This window comes from Dasypus novemcinctus, chromosome 18 (assembly GCF_030445035.2).
Source record: "Dasypus novemcinctus isolate mDasNov1 chromosome 18, mDasNov1.1.hap2, whole genome shotgun sequence".
Lineage (NCBI taxonomy): Eukaryota > Metazoa > Chordata > Mammalia > Cingulata > Dasypodidae > Dasypus > Dasypus novemcinctus.
Window position 1 is genome coordinate 52,818,172 of NC_080690.1, and position 17,459 is coordinate 52,835,630.

Here is a 17,459-nt window from a genome sequence, read left to right on the forward strand (position 1 = left end):
CTTGGTCTCATGCCTTCTTTAGGGAAAGGAAATCCTCGCTTAATCATGATCTGTTCCTATAAGGAGAAAGCAAACTGCACCCACAAGGCTCAAAGTAAGGAATACTCTATTGAAAGTGACCGTACAGTTCAAATGTCCACTAAAAATAATACTCAAAAATTGCCAGTACTTCTTATCTCTATTAAAGTGTTTATTTATTAATCTTGTTCCAAAAGTAAATGCCCCCTACTCTCCTCTTGTTTGTGTGGGAGATAGAAAGTTCTTTGACAGTCAAGCTCTGTTAAGACCCCTGCTGACTCACCTCCTTTCTTACTGCAGCTAATAGAAAATGAAGTCCTTTTCCCAACAGAGGCATTTTGCAGCAGAGGAGCAAGCACGAAAAAGTTTGTAGGCCAAGAGGAAGATCCACAGTTACAGACTCTCTCAGGCTAACCTGGCTTGACATGAAGGATCTCTTAGCAGGGACTGCTGTGTTCTCCCACGACAAACTTACAAGTCCCCTGTTTTCCCTTATGCAGGAGGAACTGGCACAAGTCAATTAGCCCCATTGCCCTTGATCCTGTCTTGTTCTCCCCCCTTTGTTATTGCTACTATTATCAACTTGCAACTTCTCTTGTCCAGTGGCTGCCAGTGTTTGAAAGTCATTAGATATTATATGCAAGTCATTGTATTCCTCAGTAGATCTTGAGTGTGCAATCAAAGCAGCATCTTCATTCTGTGCTTCCTCAAGTACAAATTGTATCACAACTTGCTGATTTGTGTTTGTTGAGAGATCCAAACCCTATAAAATAGTTAATTCAGATACTGTAAACCTTACACATTAAAGTTGTCGTTAGTTTGAAATTTAACTACAGTAATGTCAGAGGCAAGCTGTATGTTAAATTGCCTCCAGAAATCGAGTCATTTTGTTTTGTCACCATGGCCAAAGCAATTAACATCTCAAAATTTCACCTTAAATAGCCTTTGTGTTGCGGATCATACTTTGATCAAGAGACTATAATAGTGTAATGCAAACAGCTGACTATTGAAGAGAGCTCTGTAACTGTTGGAGGATATCTTGCAGGGTTATCAAGAATAATGTTAAAATAATTTTTAAACATTGTAAACAAATTAGTAAATATATTGCCAAGACATCCATCCTCTCTGACGAATGTCACTACTAGCCTGGAAGTGACCACCAATGGCAGCACAGCACTTTTTAAAGCTATCATTTTGGCAGGGTGATTAACCAGCAGTAAACTCCAGGTCTTGGCAAATGCTGGAGCCAAGCACCCCAGGCATGTGCTTTCTTCTTTGAGGTGTACTTACTGAAATAGTGCTTCTGCAACATGCATTTTTTCAAATAACTGGTTTATTGAGATGTAGTTTACATAAACTAAAATCCGCCCCTCTTTTGTACATTTCTGTGAGTTTTGACAAATGTATGCAGTTTTGTCACCACTGCAGTTGAGACACACAGCATTTTCATCCCCCCAGCATATTCATGGCATTCTTGTGGTCAAGTCCCTACTCCCCAAACCCAACTCTGGCAACCATTGACCAGATTTCTGTACCTAAAGTTTTGTCTTTTGTCTGGCTGCTTTCGCTTGGTGTGATTTTGTGATTCATCCATGTTGTGCTACAGGTATTTTTAAAATGTTTACTATGGAAAATTTCAAACATAAACGTCGCATAGAATAATGCCTTTTACCCAACTTCAACAATTACAAACTCATGAACAGTTTTATTTCATCTATCCCTCTCTCCAATTATGTAATAAATCCTAGATATATCTTTCCATCTATAAAAATTTCGTTGTTTCTCTAATAAAAGATTTTGTTAATCTACGGTCAATAGAATTAATCCACCTAAAACTTTTCAATTTTAGGTATAATTTCTCTGGCAAGACCACTTTATTGTAGATGGTGTGTACTTCCTATCGCAGCATTATAGGAAGCACATAATATCGTAGGTGGCTGACTTTGAGCCTCCGCCGGGAGAGGTTACTTTTGTGGTTCCCGAACAAGCGCGCAAGCGCTTTCAGGCTTTGCCTGGGCAACCTCGACCCCATTCTCAGGGGGCGGGGCTGTCTCGCAGGGGTCGGTTGCGCGCGTGCGCAGAGAAATGCACCCTCTCGGCTGCCGTAGTCCGCCTTTTCACGTGGGTGCCCTACAGTCATGGCAGCTGTTCGGAAGCCGGTTCTCCTCGGGCTCCGGGACGTGGCAGTACAAGGCCGCCCCAAGGGGCCGGGTGCCTGGACCGCCAGCAAGCTGGGTGGCGTCCCGGTGAGGGACCCGGGTTGGCGGGTGCTGGTGAGGGTTCAGTATGAGGCAGTGGACAAGGTCCTGGGGCGGGGGGGCGGTGTCTGAGCGCCTTGGCCCCTGCCCTCAGGACGCCCTTCCGGCCGTGTCAGTGCCGACGCCGGTGTGTGGACGCTGTGGGCAGCTGCTCGCCCTGGTCGTCCAAGTTTACTGCCCTCTGGAAGGTTCCCCGTTTCATCGGTTGCTGCATGTGTTCGCCTGTGTACACCCTAGTTGCGGCAGCGGCGGAGCGCGCAGGTAGGTGGGGAAGTTCTGGAGGTACTTGGGGGTAGTTGTTCCGGGTGGACGGGAGCCTAGAGGCGTGCCCGGAAGGGGCAGGCTGGGGGGCTGCGGGTGGCGGGTGGGGTCCTTACGGCCACCTGTTCCCCCGAAGCTGGAAGGTGTTTCGCTCCCAGTGCCTGCAGATGCGAGAGGAGACGCAGGACGCTCAGGTAAAGCAGTTGTTTTGTTGTAATTTGAAAATATTTTCGGGAATAGTGCTTAAGATTTAAACCTTGTTAGAAGGAGGTTGGAATGTTTTTTGCTGACTGGAATAAAGTATGGGTATGCATGTATACGTGGTTTATATACATATATGTAACGCTTAATAAGACTAACATCTAAATTTATTGAGGCAAGTTGGTAGCTGCTGAACAAAATTTGATCTCCTTTTCCTGTAAATGTCTCTTGATACTTGAAATGTCACTGACTTTTTATATTTGCCAATCATTATACTAGCATTACCAAGGATAAAAAGATGAAGATGGTGGTGTCTGGTTGTATCTGCCAGGATTCAATTGCAGATTATAGAAAAACACTTTGGTTTTTTTAAGCTGAGAGGAGTTTAACACAAGGAGTTAGGTTTTTACTAATATTGTGAGTAGGCTGGAGGAGGCAACAAGAATGACCTCCAGAACCACACTGCAAAACGGGCCTCTTAAGGAGCAATTATGCTGCAGTTAGGAAATTTAGGTGTGGTGGGTGAACTGGAAGCCATCCTTGTCAGAACTGTGGGCTCCAGAGCTTTGCTAAGTCTACACCTACAAACTCGGTGCCTTTTGTTTCACTGCTTCTCTCCCAGATTTAAGTCTCTTTTCTAGTAGACTTAATTGGCATATTCCTCATTTATCTGGAACCTTTGCTCATTAGGAGTCAGGGAAATGTAGTTCTTTCCTTCCAGTCTCTGCAATACAGGAAGCCCATCAGAAAGTGTTTGAAACAAATGGTTGAAGAAACTGCTACCTCTGCCACACTGACCCTGAAAGACAAAGACAGGTTTTTAAGTCACTTCCCACATGCTCTGAGGAGATGGGGTTGAGGAGGGTGGATCAGAGTGTGTGCCCGAGGAGAAGGGGCTGGTGAAAGAATGGGTAGCTGAAACCAAGGGAATAGATGAGATCATCCACGTGTGCTTGGGCCTCATTCACTGGATGTTCTGGCAGAAGCAGGAAAATGGCCTTGCAGCAGAGGACTGGTGTGAAGGTGCAGACGACTGGGGAAGTGACAGTGAGGAGATACCTTCACCACAGATTCCTTTGGATTTTGAAAATGATTCCAAAAGTGCCAAAGATGTAGACTGCATGGCCCGGCTCCAAGACCTCAACCTGCACGACACTATCTTGGGTGCTGCTCATCCCACACCTCCTGGGCAAGGGCTAGCCTTGCCCACTCTGGGACCACAGTTCCTGCCCTACTATATTTGTGTTGTGGATGAGGATGATTACAGAGACTTTGTCAACCTAGATCATGCCCACAGCCTTCTGAGGGAGTATCAACAGAGAGAAGGGATCGACGTGGAACAGTTGATTTCTCAAAGGTGAGAATGTGTGCTGCTGAGGTTAAGAGGTGATGTGGGCAGGGTGCTGCCACAATCAGTGCCCTTTGGTTTTACTCTGGTACCTCTTCAGGGTGGACTTGTGTGTGCAGGTCCTTTCTGCTTCTCTCTTGAATGAGGAAGGGAGGCAGAGACAAGGGAGTTTTCTTGTCAACCTCCCTTGAGTTAGCTTGAAAACATTTTGCTCAGTGTATTAATGCTCTCAAGAAAAGAAAGAAAGGTGAACAAATACAGTTAGGGATGCCAAGTATTTATAGAAGATGTGTTGACTGTCTTCTTAACTTTCATTTTTAATAAACGTATAGCGGAGACTGGTAAATAACAAAAACACCGTTGGTTTATTGACTCTTGGCCACCACTCAGGAATTGGCTTAGGACCTGAAGTCCAGGCCTGAGGTCATTTTACCTTTACCCTCCCAGAGCCTCATCCTCACCTGTAAAATGGGAGTAGTAATGGTATTTCTGTTGTGTGCCACATCACGTGGTTTTGAGAGTCAAATGAAAGAGTAGATCTTGAGAGACTTTGTCAATCAAAGCACTATAAAGAAGTAAGCGTGGTCATTTTTGCTATTATAAGAGTAGAGTTACTGACAGGATATTTGGATAGATTGTATGGTTTTTACCAGACCTATTTATATTTGCAGGTTTTGTCAGAATAATGTTAAATTGGAGTGCAAGAAGACATGTTGTTATTGAAAAGAATCTAAAGTGGAGGGAAAAAGCCCATTTGGCATAATGAGTTTTTAAATTGCAAATAATTACCCCAGAATCGAAAATGGCTGGGGAGCAGAGCAGGGTGGGGAAGGGCTACTGCTTTCCATTATAAGCTCTTCTTTTAATGTTTAAATTGTGTGCTTATATTACTTTGATAAAACTTTTTTTAAAAGAAAATTATCTTGCTTACTCTTCTATATACTGTAATTCTCTGGGTGTAGACACTCAAAATTGTTTCCTGCTTCTCAGTCTTTATAGTGATGGTGATGAAAAATATGAGAAGACCATAGTTAAAACTGGAGATATGGTATTTTATAAATTCATGAAGAGAATTGCAGCTTGTCAGGAGCAGATTCTGAGGTAATGGAGATTCTGAGGTAATGGTTTTCCTTATTATAAAAGTAATACACGTTAGTTTGAAAAACATAGGAAAGTATAATGAGAAAATTGAAACCCACAACATTCCCACAATCAAGAGAGAGAACCACTGCTAAGATTTTAGTATATTAACTTCACATATTTTTTAGGCATTTGTGTGCATTTATGTATGTAGGTATATGAAATTTTTTGGTTTTGTTTTTTAATGTATGTATTAGAAAACTTGTGAACTTACAGAAAGGTATATATATATTTTTAAAAACAATTGGGATCATAAAATATTCATAATTTTTCTGCGTTCTAGTAAACATTCTTGAATATTGTCCCATATTATTAAAAATTATTTTTTTAAACTAAACTTTAAATAGGTAATAAATTCATTAGCCTCACAACATAAAAATATATACATGTGTTTTTGCATGTATGTGTACTACAATGAAATAATTCTCAACTATCTTCAGCCTGCTTGGGCAATCATTGATGTTAGTTTATGTGTCCTTCCACAGTTTCTCTATGCATGTACAAGCAAGTATGATTAAACGTTACTTTTCTCTTTTTTTTCTACACAAAAGGAAGCATTCCAGACATACTCCATCTTGTTTTTTTAACTCGCCATTATATCTTGCCATCCTGTATCTTTTCAGTACATTGAGAGCTTTATTAAAAACAGAAACTTTTTATAATACTACAGGACACACAATATATTTAACCACTTTCTCTGGTGATGGACATTCAAGATTGTTTCCAAACTCTCTATTACAAATAATGCTAACTTAAACTACAAATTTTAAAACTTTTTAATTTGAAATAATTTCTAACTTACAGGGCAGTTGCAAAAATAATACAAATCTTATATGGAGAATTCCAACATACCCTCTACCCAGATACTCAAATCCACCTATTTTAATATTTGCCGTATTTGTCATACCATTCTGTTTACCTAGTATTTATCTCACTGTCCAGTTTTTTTTTTTAAATCCCCTCCCCCCTGTTTGCACTTGCTGTCTGTTTTCTGTGTTTTCATTGTGTGTGCTTGTCCTCTTTTTTTTTTTTTTTCTAGGAGGCACTGGGAACTGAACCTAGGACCTCCCATGTGGGAGGGAGGCGCCCAGTGGCTTGTGCCACCTCCACTCCCAGTGTATTGTGTGTCTCGTTGTGTTTTCTTGCTGTATCTCTTCATTGCATCATCTTGTTGCTTCAGCTCACCACACTGGCCCATCATTTCAGTTAGCTCTCTTGCTCATCTTCTTTAGGAGGCCCTGGGAACCGAATTGAGGACCCCCCATGTGGTAGGTAGGTGTTCAACTGCTTGAGCCACATCTGCTTCCCTCTGTTGTTGTTGTTGTTTTTTTTTTTAAGATTTATTTTATTTATTCCCCCCAATCCCTCCATTGTCTGCTCTGTGTCCATTTGCTGTGTGTTCTTCTGTGTCTGCTTGTACTCTCATTAGGTGGCTCTGAGAACCGATCCGGGACCTTCTGGAGTGGTAGAGGGGTGATTACTCTGTTGCGCCACCTCAACTCCCTGTTCTGCTATGTCTTCTTATTTTTTCTCCTCTATGTCTCCTGTTGCATCATCTTGCTGCACATCTCTCTGTGTCGGCCTGCACTCCTACGCAGGGCAGCTTTCCTGCGCTGGGCAGCACACCTGCGCAGGGCGGCATTCCCATGTGGGCCAGCACTCTGGGTGGGCAAGCTCACTGTGTGGGTTAGCTTGCCCTCACCAGGAGGCCCTGGACCTCCTGCATGGTAGACGGGAGCCCAATTGGTTGAGCCATGGCTGTTTCCCTGTTTAGTTTTTAAACATTTGGGAGTAGGTTGTTTACACCTTGCTCCTTGAACACTTAATAATTTCAAGTATATTTTTTAAGAACAAGGATATTCACTTATATAACCATCCTAAGTGTATTATCAAGTTTAAGAAATTTAACATTAGTATAAAACTTACAGTCTAAATTCCAGTTTTTTCATATGTTCTAATAATGTCCTTCAAAATACCTTTAGGTGTTTTCTCCTGTGTTATTAGATCCAGTCCAGACTCATGTAATGTCATTTTCTTTTATCACTCTTTTAAAAAATTTATATATATATATATATATAGTTAATTGCAGTAGATTGATAAATGAACATACATAAATAATATATAGTAAAAGTTGTGAACTTACAAAATAAACATGCATAACATACTTGGGTCCCTTACATCACCCCTCCACCAACACCTTGCATTATTGTGAAATATTTGTTAAAAACTATGCAAGAGCATTGTCAAAATATTACTATTAACCATAGTCCTTATCTTACATTTGGTGTATTTTCCCCCAACCCAACTATTAATTTTTAAAATATATTTTTATTACATAGGTTGTGAACTTAAAAAAGAATCATGCACATATGTAGAATTACCATACAGCACTCCTTCACCAACACACCACACTGTGGTGGAATATTTGTTACAGATTATAAGATAATATCATCAGACTTAACCGCCAACTGTGGTCCATTGTGTACATTTGGCACACTTTTTCCATACCTCTCGTTATCAATTATCAATTATCAATGCATCTTTGGCATTGATGCAAGAATGTTACAGTATTACTATTAACTGCAGTCCGTAGGACACTCCAGTTGTGTTTTTCCCATGCTTCTCCACATTCCCACCACCCTGCAAATAGTGATAAACATCTGCTCTAGCTCACAGAAGGACTCTCTTCCATCTACCATCAACCACAATTCTCATCCACCTCTGGGACTCTCTTTTTATTTTGTTTGTATTGTAGTAACATATACAACACAGAATTTCCCATTTTAACCACTTTCAAATATACAGTTTGGTGGCTTTAATTACATTCACAGAGTTTGCTAGCGTCAACACCTATTCATTACCAAAACTTTTTCATCATGAACAATAGAAACTCTGTACCCATTAAGCATTCCCCATTTGTCACCCCATCCCTGCCTCTGGTACCCTATAATCTTTCTATCTCTATGACTTTGCATGTTCTAGTTACCTCGTATAAGTGAAATCTTACAATATTAGTCCCTTTGTATCTGACTCACTCAATGTGTGATATCCTCACTGTTCTTCCTTGTAGCATGTATCAGGACTTGATTCGTTTTTATGGCCGAATAATATTTCATTGTACTTATATACCACATTTTGTTTATCCATTCATCTACTAATGGACACTTGGGTTGCTTCTACCTTTTGACTGTTGTGAATAATGCTGCTATGAACATTGGTTGGTATATAGATATCTGTTCGAGTCCTTGCTTTCTGTTATTTTGGGACATATACCTAGAATTGGGATTGCCAGGTCATGTGGTTAATTCTGTATTCAAACTATTTTCCATAGTGGCTGCACCATTTTATATTCCCACAAACAATGATTGAGTGTTCTTATTTTTCTGCTTCCTTGTCAGCATGTTATTTACCACTTTTTAAATAATAGCTATTCTAGTGGGTGTGAGGTGGTCTCTCATTTTCGTTTTAATTTATATTTCCCTAATGGCTAATAATGTTAAGTGCTTTTTCATTTACTTATTGACCATTTGTATATCTTTGGAGGAATGTGTATTCAAGATCTTGGCCCATTTTTTAATTGGTTTGTCTTTTTGTTGTTGAGATGTATCAGTTATTTATATATTCAGGATGTTAAACCCTTATCAGATATCAGATGTATGGTTTCCAAATATTTTCTCCCATTCTGTTCATTGTTTTTTTTTTTTTTTAAAGATTTATTTATTTATTTAATTTCCCCCCCTCCCCTGGTTGTCTGTTCTTGGTGTCTATTTGCTGCATCTTGTTTCTTTGTCCGCTTCTGTTGTCGTCAGCGGCACGGGAAGTGTGGGCGGCGCCATTCCTGGGCAGGCTGCTCTTTCTTTGGCTTTCCTCACGGGCGCACACCTTGCGCGTGGGGCTCCCCCACGCGGGGGACACCCTTGCGTGGCACGGCACTCCTTGCGCGCATCAGCACTGCGCATGGCCAGCTCCACACGGGTCAAGGAGGCCCGGGGTTTGAACCGCGGACCTCCCATATGGTAGACAGACGCCCTAACCACTGGGCCAAAGTCCGTTTCCCTGTTCATTGTTTTTTAGTTTCTTGATGTCCTTTGCTGAACAAGTTCATTTTGATGAAGTGCAGGTTATTTATTTTTTTCTTCTGTTGCTCCTGCTTTTGGTGTAAAATGAACCTACATTTTTACATGTATGCAAGTATATCTATAGAATACTTTCTCTGAGGTGGCATAGTTAGCCTAAAGCAGGGATTCTTAACATTTTTTGTTCCATGGACTCCTATACCAATCAGATGAAACCATAAACCCCTTACTAAGTTCACACTATACTCAATAAATATATCACACCTGCACCAACATGTCCCCACAAGAATAATGTTTTTTTGAATTTCAGTTTAAGCTCATGGACCCCTTGTTAAGAACCCCTGGCCTTAAAGGGTATATGCAGTTCTAATTGTGATTGATGGCAACAAATTGACCTCCATAGGGATTCTATCAACTTTAATTGCTAATTCCTACAGGTGATGTATATAAGCGCCTATGTTTCTATAGCCTGACTAACAGTGTTAGTTTCATACTTTTGCATTTTTGTAAATCCAAGGTCAAAAATAGCATCTTAGTATAATTTTACTTTGCTGCTTCTTTATTATGAGCATCTTTCCTACATTTAAGAACCATCTTTATTTGTTTATTCTTGGTATCTGTAAAACCAACTTTTGCATAAATTCTTAGTCCTTTTTTTTTTTTTTCATTTGAAGCATCAGGAATTGAACCTGGGACCTTGTACATGGGAAGCAGACATTCAAACCAATGAGCTACACCTGCTCCCCAGTCTTTTTTTTTTTTCAATTTCTAGGAACTCTGTCTCTTACAAAGATTAACCTTTTATTGCATTTAATTTTCTTGATTTGTTTTCTTTTTTTTTTTTTTAAGATTTATTATTTATTTATTTAATTCCCCCCCTCCCCCGGTTGTCTGTTCTCTGTGTCTATCTGCTGCGTCTTGTTTCTTTGTCCGCTTCTGTTGTCGTCAGCAGCACGGGTAGTGTGGGCGGCGCCATTCCTGGGCAGGCTGCACTTTCTTTCGCGCTGGGCGGCTCTCCTTACGGGGCGCACTCCTTGCGTGTGGGGCTCCCCTGCGCGGGGGACACCCCTGCGTGGCAGGGCACTCCTTGCGCGCATCAGCACTGCGCATGGGCCAGCTCCACACTGGTCAAGGAGGCCCGGGGTTTGAACCGCGGACCTCCCATGTTGTAGATGGACACCCTAACCACTGGGCCAAGTCCGTTTCCCTTGATTTGTTTTCTTGACTTTGCTTATAAGTGTATCATTGAATATTTAAATTGCTCCCTTCTAGTTTGTTACAGTTTTGCACAGTTTTAATGCTGTATTATATATCCCTCTCCATAATTCTTGAATTTATTATTATTATTACCATTTATGATTTTCCAGTGAGCTAGTTTTAGAAGTGAAATTCTGGATCAAAGTTCTGAAGCTTAAAGGTTTTTCTTTTTTTTAAATTTTATTTTGGTAATATATACAACACAAAATTTTCCATTTTAACCACGTTTTTGTGTACAACTCAGTGATAGTAATTACATTCACAATATTGTACTATCATCATCTCCATCCACTAACCCCGTTCAGAAACTCTGTTCATTAGCAATAACTCTTCATTCCCCACCCATCCCTCCCCTCTGGGAACTTGTAATATCCTTTCCTTCTCTGTGACTCTGCATATTCTAGGTATCTTCTATAAATGGAATCATACAATTAAAGATTCTCGATATATATTGTCTGTAATTTGTTTTTACTGTCACCCTGATTCCTGCATCCTAGTTTATTGGTGAAAATCCAATTTATTTTGTTTACCTTGGGTTTTTTTTTTTTTAGGAGACCCTAGGGGTTAAACCCAGGTCCTCGTACATGTAAAGCAGGCTCTCAATCACTGACCTATATTGGCTCCCTTCCCCTTGATTTAAATAGATGTGGCAACTAGAGATCTCTTAACACATATCCAAATCATGATGCCTTCTGTAGAATTTTCAGGTTGAACAAACATTTCTATCACCATTTCCACCTGCAGATGACTCCCTCTTCTGTTTGCTCATTGTTTTAGCTTGTTTACACTCTTTGTCTCCTTGTGTTTTGCTAGTTGTCTGCTCATTGTCTGTTGTTTTTTTCTTTAGGAGGCACCAGGAACCAAACCTGGGACCTCCCATGTGGGAGGTGGGCACTCAGCTGCTTGAGCCACATTTCTCCTGAACAAACTTTGTTAAGCATGTGGCACCTTGAAGGTAGTGATTCTTAGCTGGAGACCACCCCCTAGGATGGGACCTTTTCACCAGTAATGCTCACCGCTCACAGAGAGCTACTGCTATTAAAGGGCTGCACAGCTGTGTGCTGGGGTGGGAGGAGTAGCAATAACCGCTGTCCCTGGTACTTGCCAAAGAAATGCACAGCCAGGTCACAGAGGCAGAGAGCACTAAGTAATTGACAGGTGTGCTGCCATGTAATGGGCAAGTTTGCAGGGAGCTCAGAGGAGGGGTCATCTCTGCTTTGGTGAAGCAGAGAAGATAATGTGCAATAAGGATTAAAGGGCAGGGGAGCCACAGAAAGATTGCTGCTGAAGATGAAGATACCCAACGTCTGAGGATGACATATCCAGGTGCATGGTGTGCAGGGAGTTCGGTGAGCTGGGTGTCACAGTATTTGTTGGGAGAGTGGTTTAATTGAAAGGTTCTTTGCCTTCTCCCACAGTCCCACTCTCTGACCTCCCTTAGGACACTTGCCTTCATCTTTCTGCCCCTGCCAGATCAGGTGCTCCCCATACTTAGTGTCAGTACTGGGGCTGGCATGGGTCATTTAGCTCAACTGGCGTGCTCTCTGTCCATTTATTACTGAAGAATTTGTCCTTTATACTGTTACCAGTGGGTGCAAGAATTTTGCAGGGGAGAAGTGGGCATTCGGAACGTAGAGAAAAGGAATGTAGGTGAGGGATGATAAAAGTGTTTGGATTGAGGCAGAAGATATGGAAAGGAGGGAATAAATTGGGAAGATGTTCATATAATGGCAGGCCTTGGTGACCATTGGATGTGGGAGTGAAAGAACAGAAGGCAACAAAGGTGATGTTGATGTTCTGGCTTGGGAAATTGGGTGGATATAGAAGCCATTCTGGAGATGGGGGCTTAGGAGGCTGTTATTTGGAGGGCAGGAGTCTTGATTTTTCTTGGACTGCAGAGTATGTCCTTGTCAGTTTGGTCGACATCTTTATAATTAAATATTTGTTACTTACAAGATAATTGTGATTTTATTCCCCCAGAACATTCTACCTTAGGAGTTTTGTACATCAAAGACAATACTTTTGTAGTAACAAGTATTCACAGGATATTGAATCCCAAACTTTTGAATGTAAGGCCTAGCCCTTCCATTTCTTGCTGTGAGTCCTTGTGCAAGTCACTTAAACTTTTTTTCCTAAAGGTTTGTATCTCCTTACCCTCTTGTTTTTCACTTGCTGTGTCTGTTTTCCTGGTTTCTTTAGGAGGCACCGGGAACTAAACCCCAGACTTTTGACATGGGAGGGAGGTGCCTAATCACTTGAGCCACCTCCACTCACTGCTTTGTTATGGCTATCATTCTAGTTTTCCTCCCCATGTCTCTTTGTGCATCATCTTGTTGTGTTAGCTCTCCGCAACTGCCTGTCACGTCAGCTTGCTGTCTTTAGGAGGCACTGGGAACCTCTGCTCCCTGGTTTGTTGTGTCTCTCAATTTGTTTTATCTTCCTGTGTCTCTTGTTATGTCGGCCACATCTGCCCATTGTGCCAGCTTGCTGTCTTTAGGAGGCACCAGGATCCAAACCAGTGATCTTCCATGTGGTGGGCGGGAGCCCAGTAGCCTGAGTCACATTCGCTTCCCTACTTAACCTTTCTTATCTTTAATACCTCATCTCTAAAAGAAGGATGATGGTAGGATTTCTATGAGAATTAAATGAGGTGATGAGTGAAAATTCTCTCTAAAACATATATGAGTACTAGCTGTTGTATGAAGTCCATCCACCAGGCTGCATTTTGGGGAAGCAGGGATCTGTAGGATCTCTTATGGGTATTTTTTTTTTTTAAGATTTAGTTTTTATTTATTTCTCTCTGCCCCCCCCATTGTCTGCTGTGTCCATTCTCTGTGTGTTCTTTGTGCACTTGCATTCTTGTCAGTGACACTGGGAATCTGTGACTCTTTTTTGTTGTGTCATCTTGCTGCGTCAGCTCTCCGTGTGTGCGGCGCCACTCCTGGGTGGGCTGTGCTTTTTTCACGCAGGGTGGCTCTCCTTGAGGGTCGCACTCCTTGCATGTGGGGCTCCCCTATGCAGGGGACACCCCTGCTTGGCACTGTACTCCTTAGGCGCATCAGCTCTGCATGGGCCACTTCACCACACGGGTCAGAATGCCCTGGGTTTGAACCCTGGACCTCCCATGTGGTAGGCAGATGCTCTTATCAGTTGAGCCAAATCCGCTTCCTCTTATTGGTGTTCGAATGTTGGTGAATTCTCAGTGATTTCAGGACAAGGGTCTACTGAATTACCTGATTTCTATAAATTCCTTGTGTGCAAAGCACAGTGGTTTGTTCATAGTGAACACATAATCTTTGGTGGTGCCAAAGAACCTTGGTCTTGGCATTAGAATACCTGTCCTTGGGCAGAGAATTTTGCCTTCATTTTCTCTTCTGTAAAATGGTTCTAATACCTACTTAATGGGAAGGTTGGGAGGATTCAGTGAGATAAAGTATGTTATTATCCAAAAATATTTATTGAATCAATTCTTTACTATTATAGGTGTTCAGGATATAGCAGGGAGTGACACAGATAAACTCTGTGTTCTCAGATTTTACCTTCTAGTGGGGGAGATTAAAAATAGACATGTATAGTTTCTGGAAATGATAAGTGCAATAAGAAAAATAATGACAAATATTAGAAATCCAGAAGTATACTGTAATAATTATTACCTAATCTATTATTTTCTTAGTCCTTTTACAGCATTGTTTCCACCATTTCCTTTGTGGTGTTATTGAGAAATATATTAAACATACTACATTTCTATAGGTTATAGGCTTAACAGTACATGATATACAATTGCTTTTTTTTAAACAAATCCATTTTATTAATACTCTTTTTAAAAATCAGTTTTATTGATATTAATAAAGTATACAATTTATCCAAAGTGTACAATCAGTGGTATTTAGTATAATTACATAGTTGTACATTCATCACTTCAGTCATTATTAGGGCATGTTCATTATTCCAATAATAAAAAAAAAAACAAAAACAGACAAACTCATCACCTCTCCATCTCTATACTTGCCCTGCCATATATACCTTCTATTGTTTCCATCTCTCTAGTTTATTTATACTTATATTGTATAAAAATAATCTTATATATGCAATATTACCCTTATTTATATTTCACATGAGGTTTCACTATGTTATACAGTCTCATGTTAAATATTTAATTTTCCTTCTAGCACTATACATGTCCTTGGACATTCCCTTTCAACCATTGTCATATAATAGCACTACTAGTTACAAATACTGTAATGTACTTTCACCATTTCTGTTCATTTCCAAAGATTTACCAACACCCTTTTTACCAACTGTGCACAGATTAGCCCTAAGCTTTCCATTCTCTAACCTTCTGTTTCCTGATGACCTATATTCTAATTATTAACTCCATGAGATTGCCCAATATAGTTAGTTTATAATAGCACAGTCATGCACTATTTGTCTTTTTGTGACTGGCTTGCTTCACTCAACATAACGTCCTCCAGGTTCATGCATGTTGTCATATGTGTCACATCTTTATTTCTTCTTACAGCTGCATAATAATCCATTGTGTATATGTACCACAGTTATCCATTCATCAGTTGATGGACACATGGGTTGTTTCCATCTTTTGGTAATGGTGAATAATGCCACTGTGATCATCAATGTGTAGATGTCTGTTCAAGATACTGCTCTCAGTTTTTCTGGGTTTATATCTAGTATTGTTACTGCTATCTTACATGGCAAATCTGTATTCAATTTAGGAACTGCCACACAATCCTCCACAGTGGCTGTAACATTCTACATTTCCACAAACAGTGAATAAGTGTTCCTTTCTCAACATCCTCTCTAACACTGTAGTTTTCCAATTTTTTAATAGTGGCCCTTCTAATAGGTGTGAAATTATATATCGTTGTTTTGATTTGCATTTCCCTAATTGCTAAGGTAGTGAACATTTTTTCATGTGTTTTTTTGCCATTTGTATTTCTTTGGACAATTGTCTATTAAGTGGTTTGCTTGGCTAATGAAAACACAACAGTATTTACCTTGTTTTCTCATCTGGGTTGGGAGATTGTTGGTGGTGGCAGATTTTCCTCTGAGAGTTTTGAGAATATTTTGCATTATATAACTATAGATCCAGACAATGGGTTTTGATCTGGTTGCTTTGGTTTTTTTTTTAAGGTGCTACTGGGGATTGAACCTGGGACCTTATACATGGGGAGCAAGTGCTCAAACAACTGAGCTATACCCGATCCCTAAATTATCTGTATTACTTACATTGTCCAATTAATTACTGAATCAACTATTTGATTTGAAGATGCCATTTTTATTTTGAATGTTTTTTTGGTAAATGTTAAAATAATAAATGAAAATTACATATGTATTTATACACACACACACACACACACGCAAATAAACAGAAAATCTCCAAAATGGTCCTTGGGCATATATGGGTTAAACACAAGTTCTAATTCAGTAATGATTGGAAAATTTTTCCCACATTTATAAAAGCTGTTCTCTAACGCAGAGGAAATAATATACCATGGTAGCAAACATTCTTTTCTGATAAATGAAGCAACTACAGAAAGCTTTCATTTGTGCAGAATAACCAGTGATATTGATGTAAAGACACCGAAAAAACCACACAACAAAAACCAAAGCCCCCTAAAAACCTTAACTCCCCCAATACTTCTACTTCAAAATAAACATATCAAACTTGATTTCCATTAGAATGTAGTTATTCTTCACACTAATAAGTCAAAAAACCAAGACCTAGATTTTATATATATATAAATATATATTTAAAAAGTAACTGCAGACAATTATTGAGCTTCATCTTTTGGACAAGAATGCCAAGTTAGTCTCTTTTCATAAAAAGCAATTACAATCTGAGGACACTTCATGTTTGCCTCTTTTGCCAACACCAAGTCTACCTCATCTGAATCTTTCCATTTTATAAGAAGCATGAGCTCTCCACTGCTGTCTGTGGCACCAGTTATGCGTTCAGGATCAAGACCTCCAGGCAAAGCCTCTTGGTGTCTCAGCGGCATCTCTTTTCTTTGATTTGCTGTCATCAGATTCACTGTCTGATAAAGATTTTCTTTTTGTACAATCTTTTACCAGGTTTTTGAGAATTAAGAAATGCTTCAGTTAACTCTAGGCACTAATTTAAATTTTCTCCCAAGTATTGTCAGCATGTGTAAATCCCTTCCACTTCAGGAAATACTCCACTTTCTTATTCACTACACATTGATCCAGTACTTTTTCTACCACAAATTCTTTAGGCTCTGCCTCTTCAACTTTTTTATTCTTTGCATTCTGCTTCTTTCCCATTTTTTTGCAATGTGGTTTTATTGGAGGCCATTTTTTAGTGCAGACCTGAAGAGCTTTTATTCCCCGCCTCCATGCTGCTCCACCAACTGGGTTTGCAGGTGCCTTCAGCGGGAGCCACATCCGAGGGGAGGGGGCTGGGGAGGTGCGCCCCGGGCTGCCCACACCCGGCCGCGAAGGGCGCCACTCTTTCTTTTTAATGTAAGCATTGAGGGCTATAAATTTCCCTCTCATCACTACCTTTGTTCTGTTCCATAGGTTTTTGATATTTTGTGTTCTCATTTTCATTAGTCTCGAGGTATTTACTGAAGTCTCTTCATACTTCTTTGACCCAGTGCTTAAGAGTGTGCTGTTTAATCTCCATATATTTATAAATTTCCATTTTTGCTCTCCATTATTGATTTCTAGCATCATACCATTATGATCAGAGAAAGTGTCTTATATAACTTCAGTCTTTTATAATTTATTGAGACCTGTCTTGTGACCCAACGTATGGTCCATTTTGGAGAAAGATCCACAAGCTCTTGAATGTATATCCCGCTGTTTTGTGGTATAATGCTTTATAAATGTCTGTTAGGGCTAGTTCATTTATCATATTATTCA

The 17,459-nt window shown here is 40.2% G+C and overlaps 1 protein-coding gene and 1 pseudogene across 4 annotated transcripts in view; one reads left to right on the plus strand and one right to left on the minus strand.

Annotated features, from left to right (window-relative positions):
* Window positions 1-2,128: 2,128 nt before the first annotated feature.
* The window catches only part of PDCD2L (programmed cell death 2 like), a 29,096-nt gene continuing 13,765 nt past the window's right edge, over window positions 2,129-17,459 (plus strand). For 3 of the 4 annotated variants that reach the window (XM_012522096.4, XM_023586478.3, XM_004450282.5), the window contains exons 1-5: window positions 2,129-2,264; window positions 2,371-2,537; window positions 2,674-2,731; window positions 3,722-4,095; window positions 5,077-5,187. In XM_012522096.4, the coding sequence (XP_012377550.2) occupies window positions 2,157-2,264; window positions 2,371-2,537; window positions 2,674-2,731; window positions 3,722-4,095; window positions 5,077-5,187 (818 nt within the window). In that variant the 5' untranslated portion in view covers window positions 2,129-2,156. The remainder of the gene's footprint in view (window positions 2,265-2,370; window positions 2,538-2,673; window positions 2,732-3,721; window positions 4,096-5,076; window positions 5,188-17,459) is intronic. The other variant, XM_004450283.5, reaches the window with a different exon arrangement.
* Window positions 16,347-16,941, minus strand: LOC101444647 (chromobox protein homolog 3 pseudogene; annotated as a pseudogene).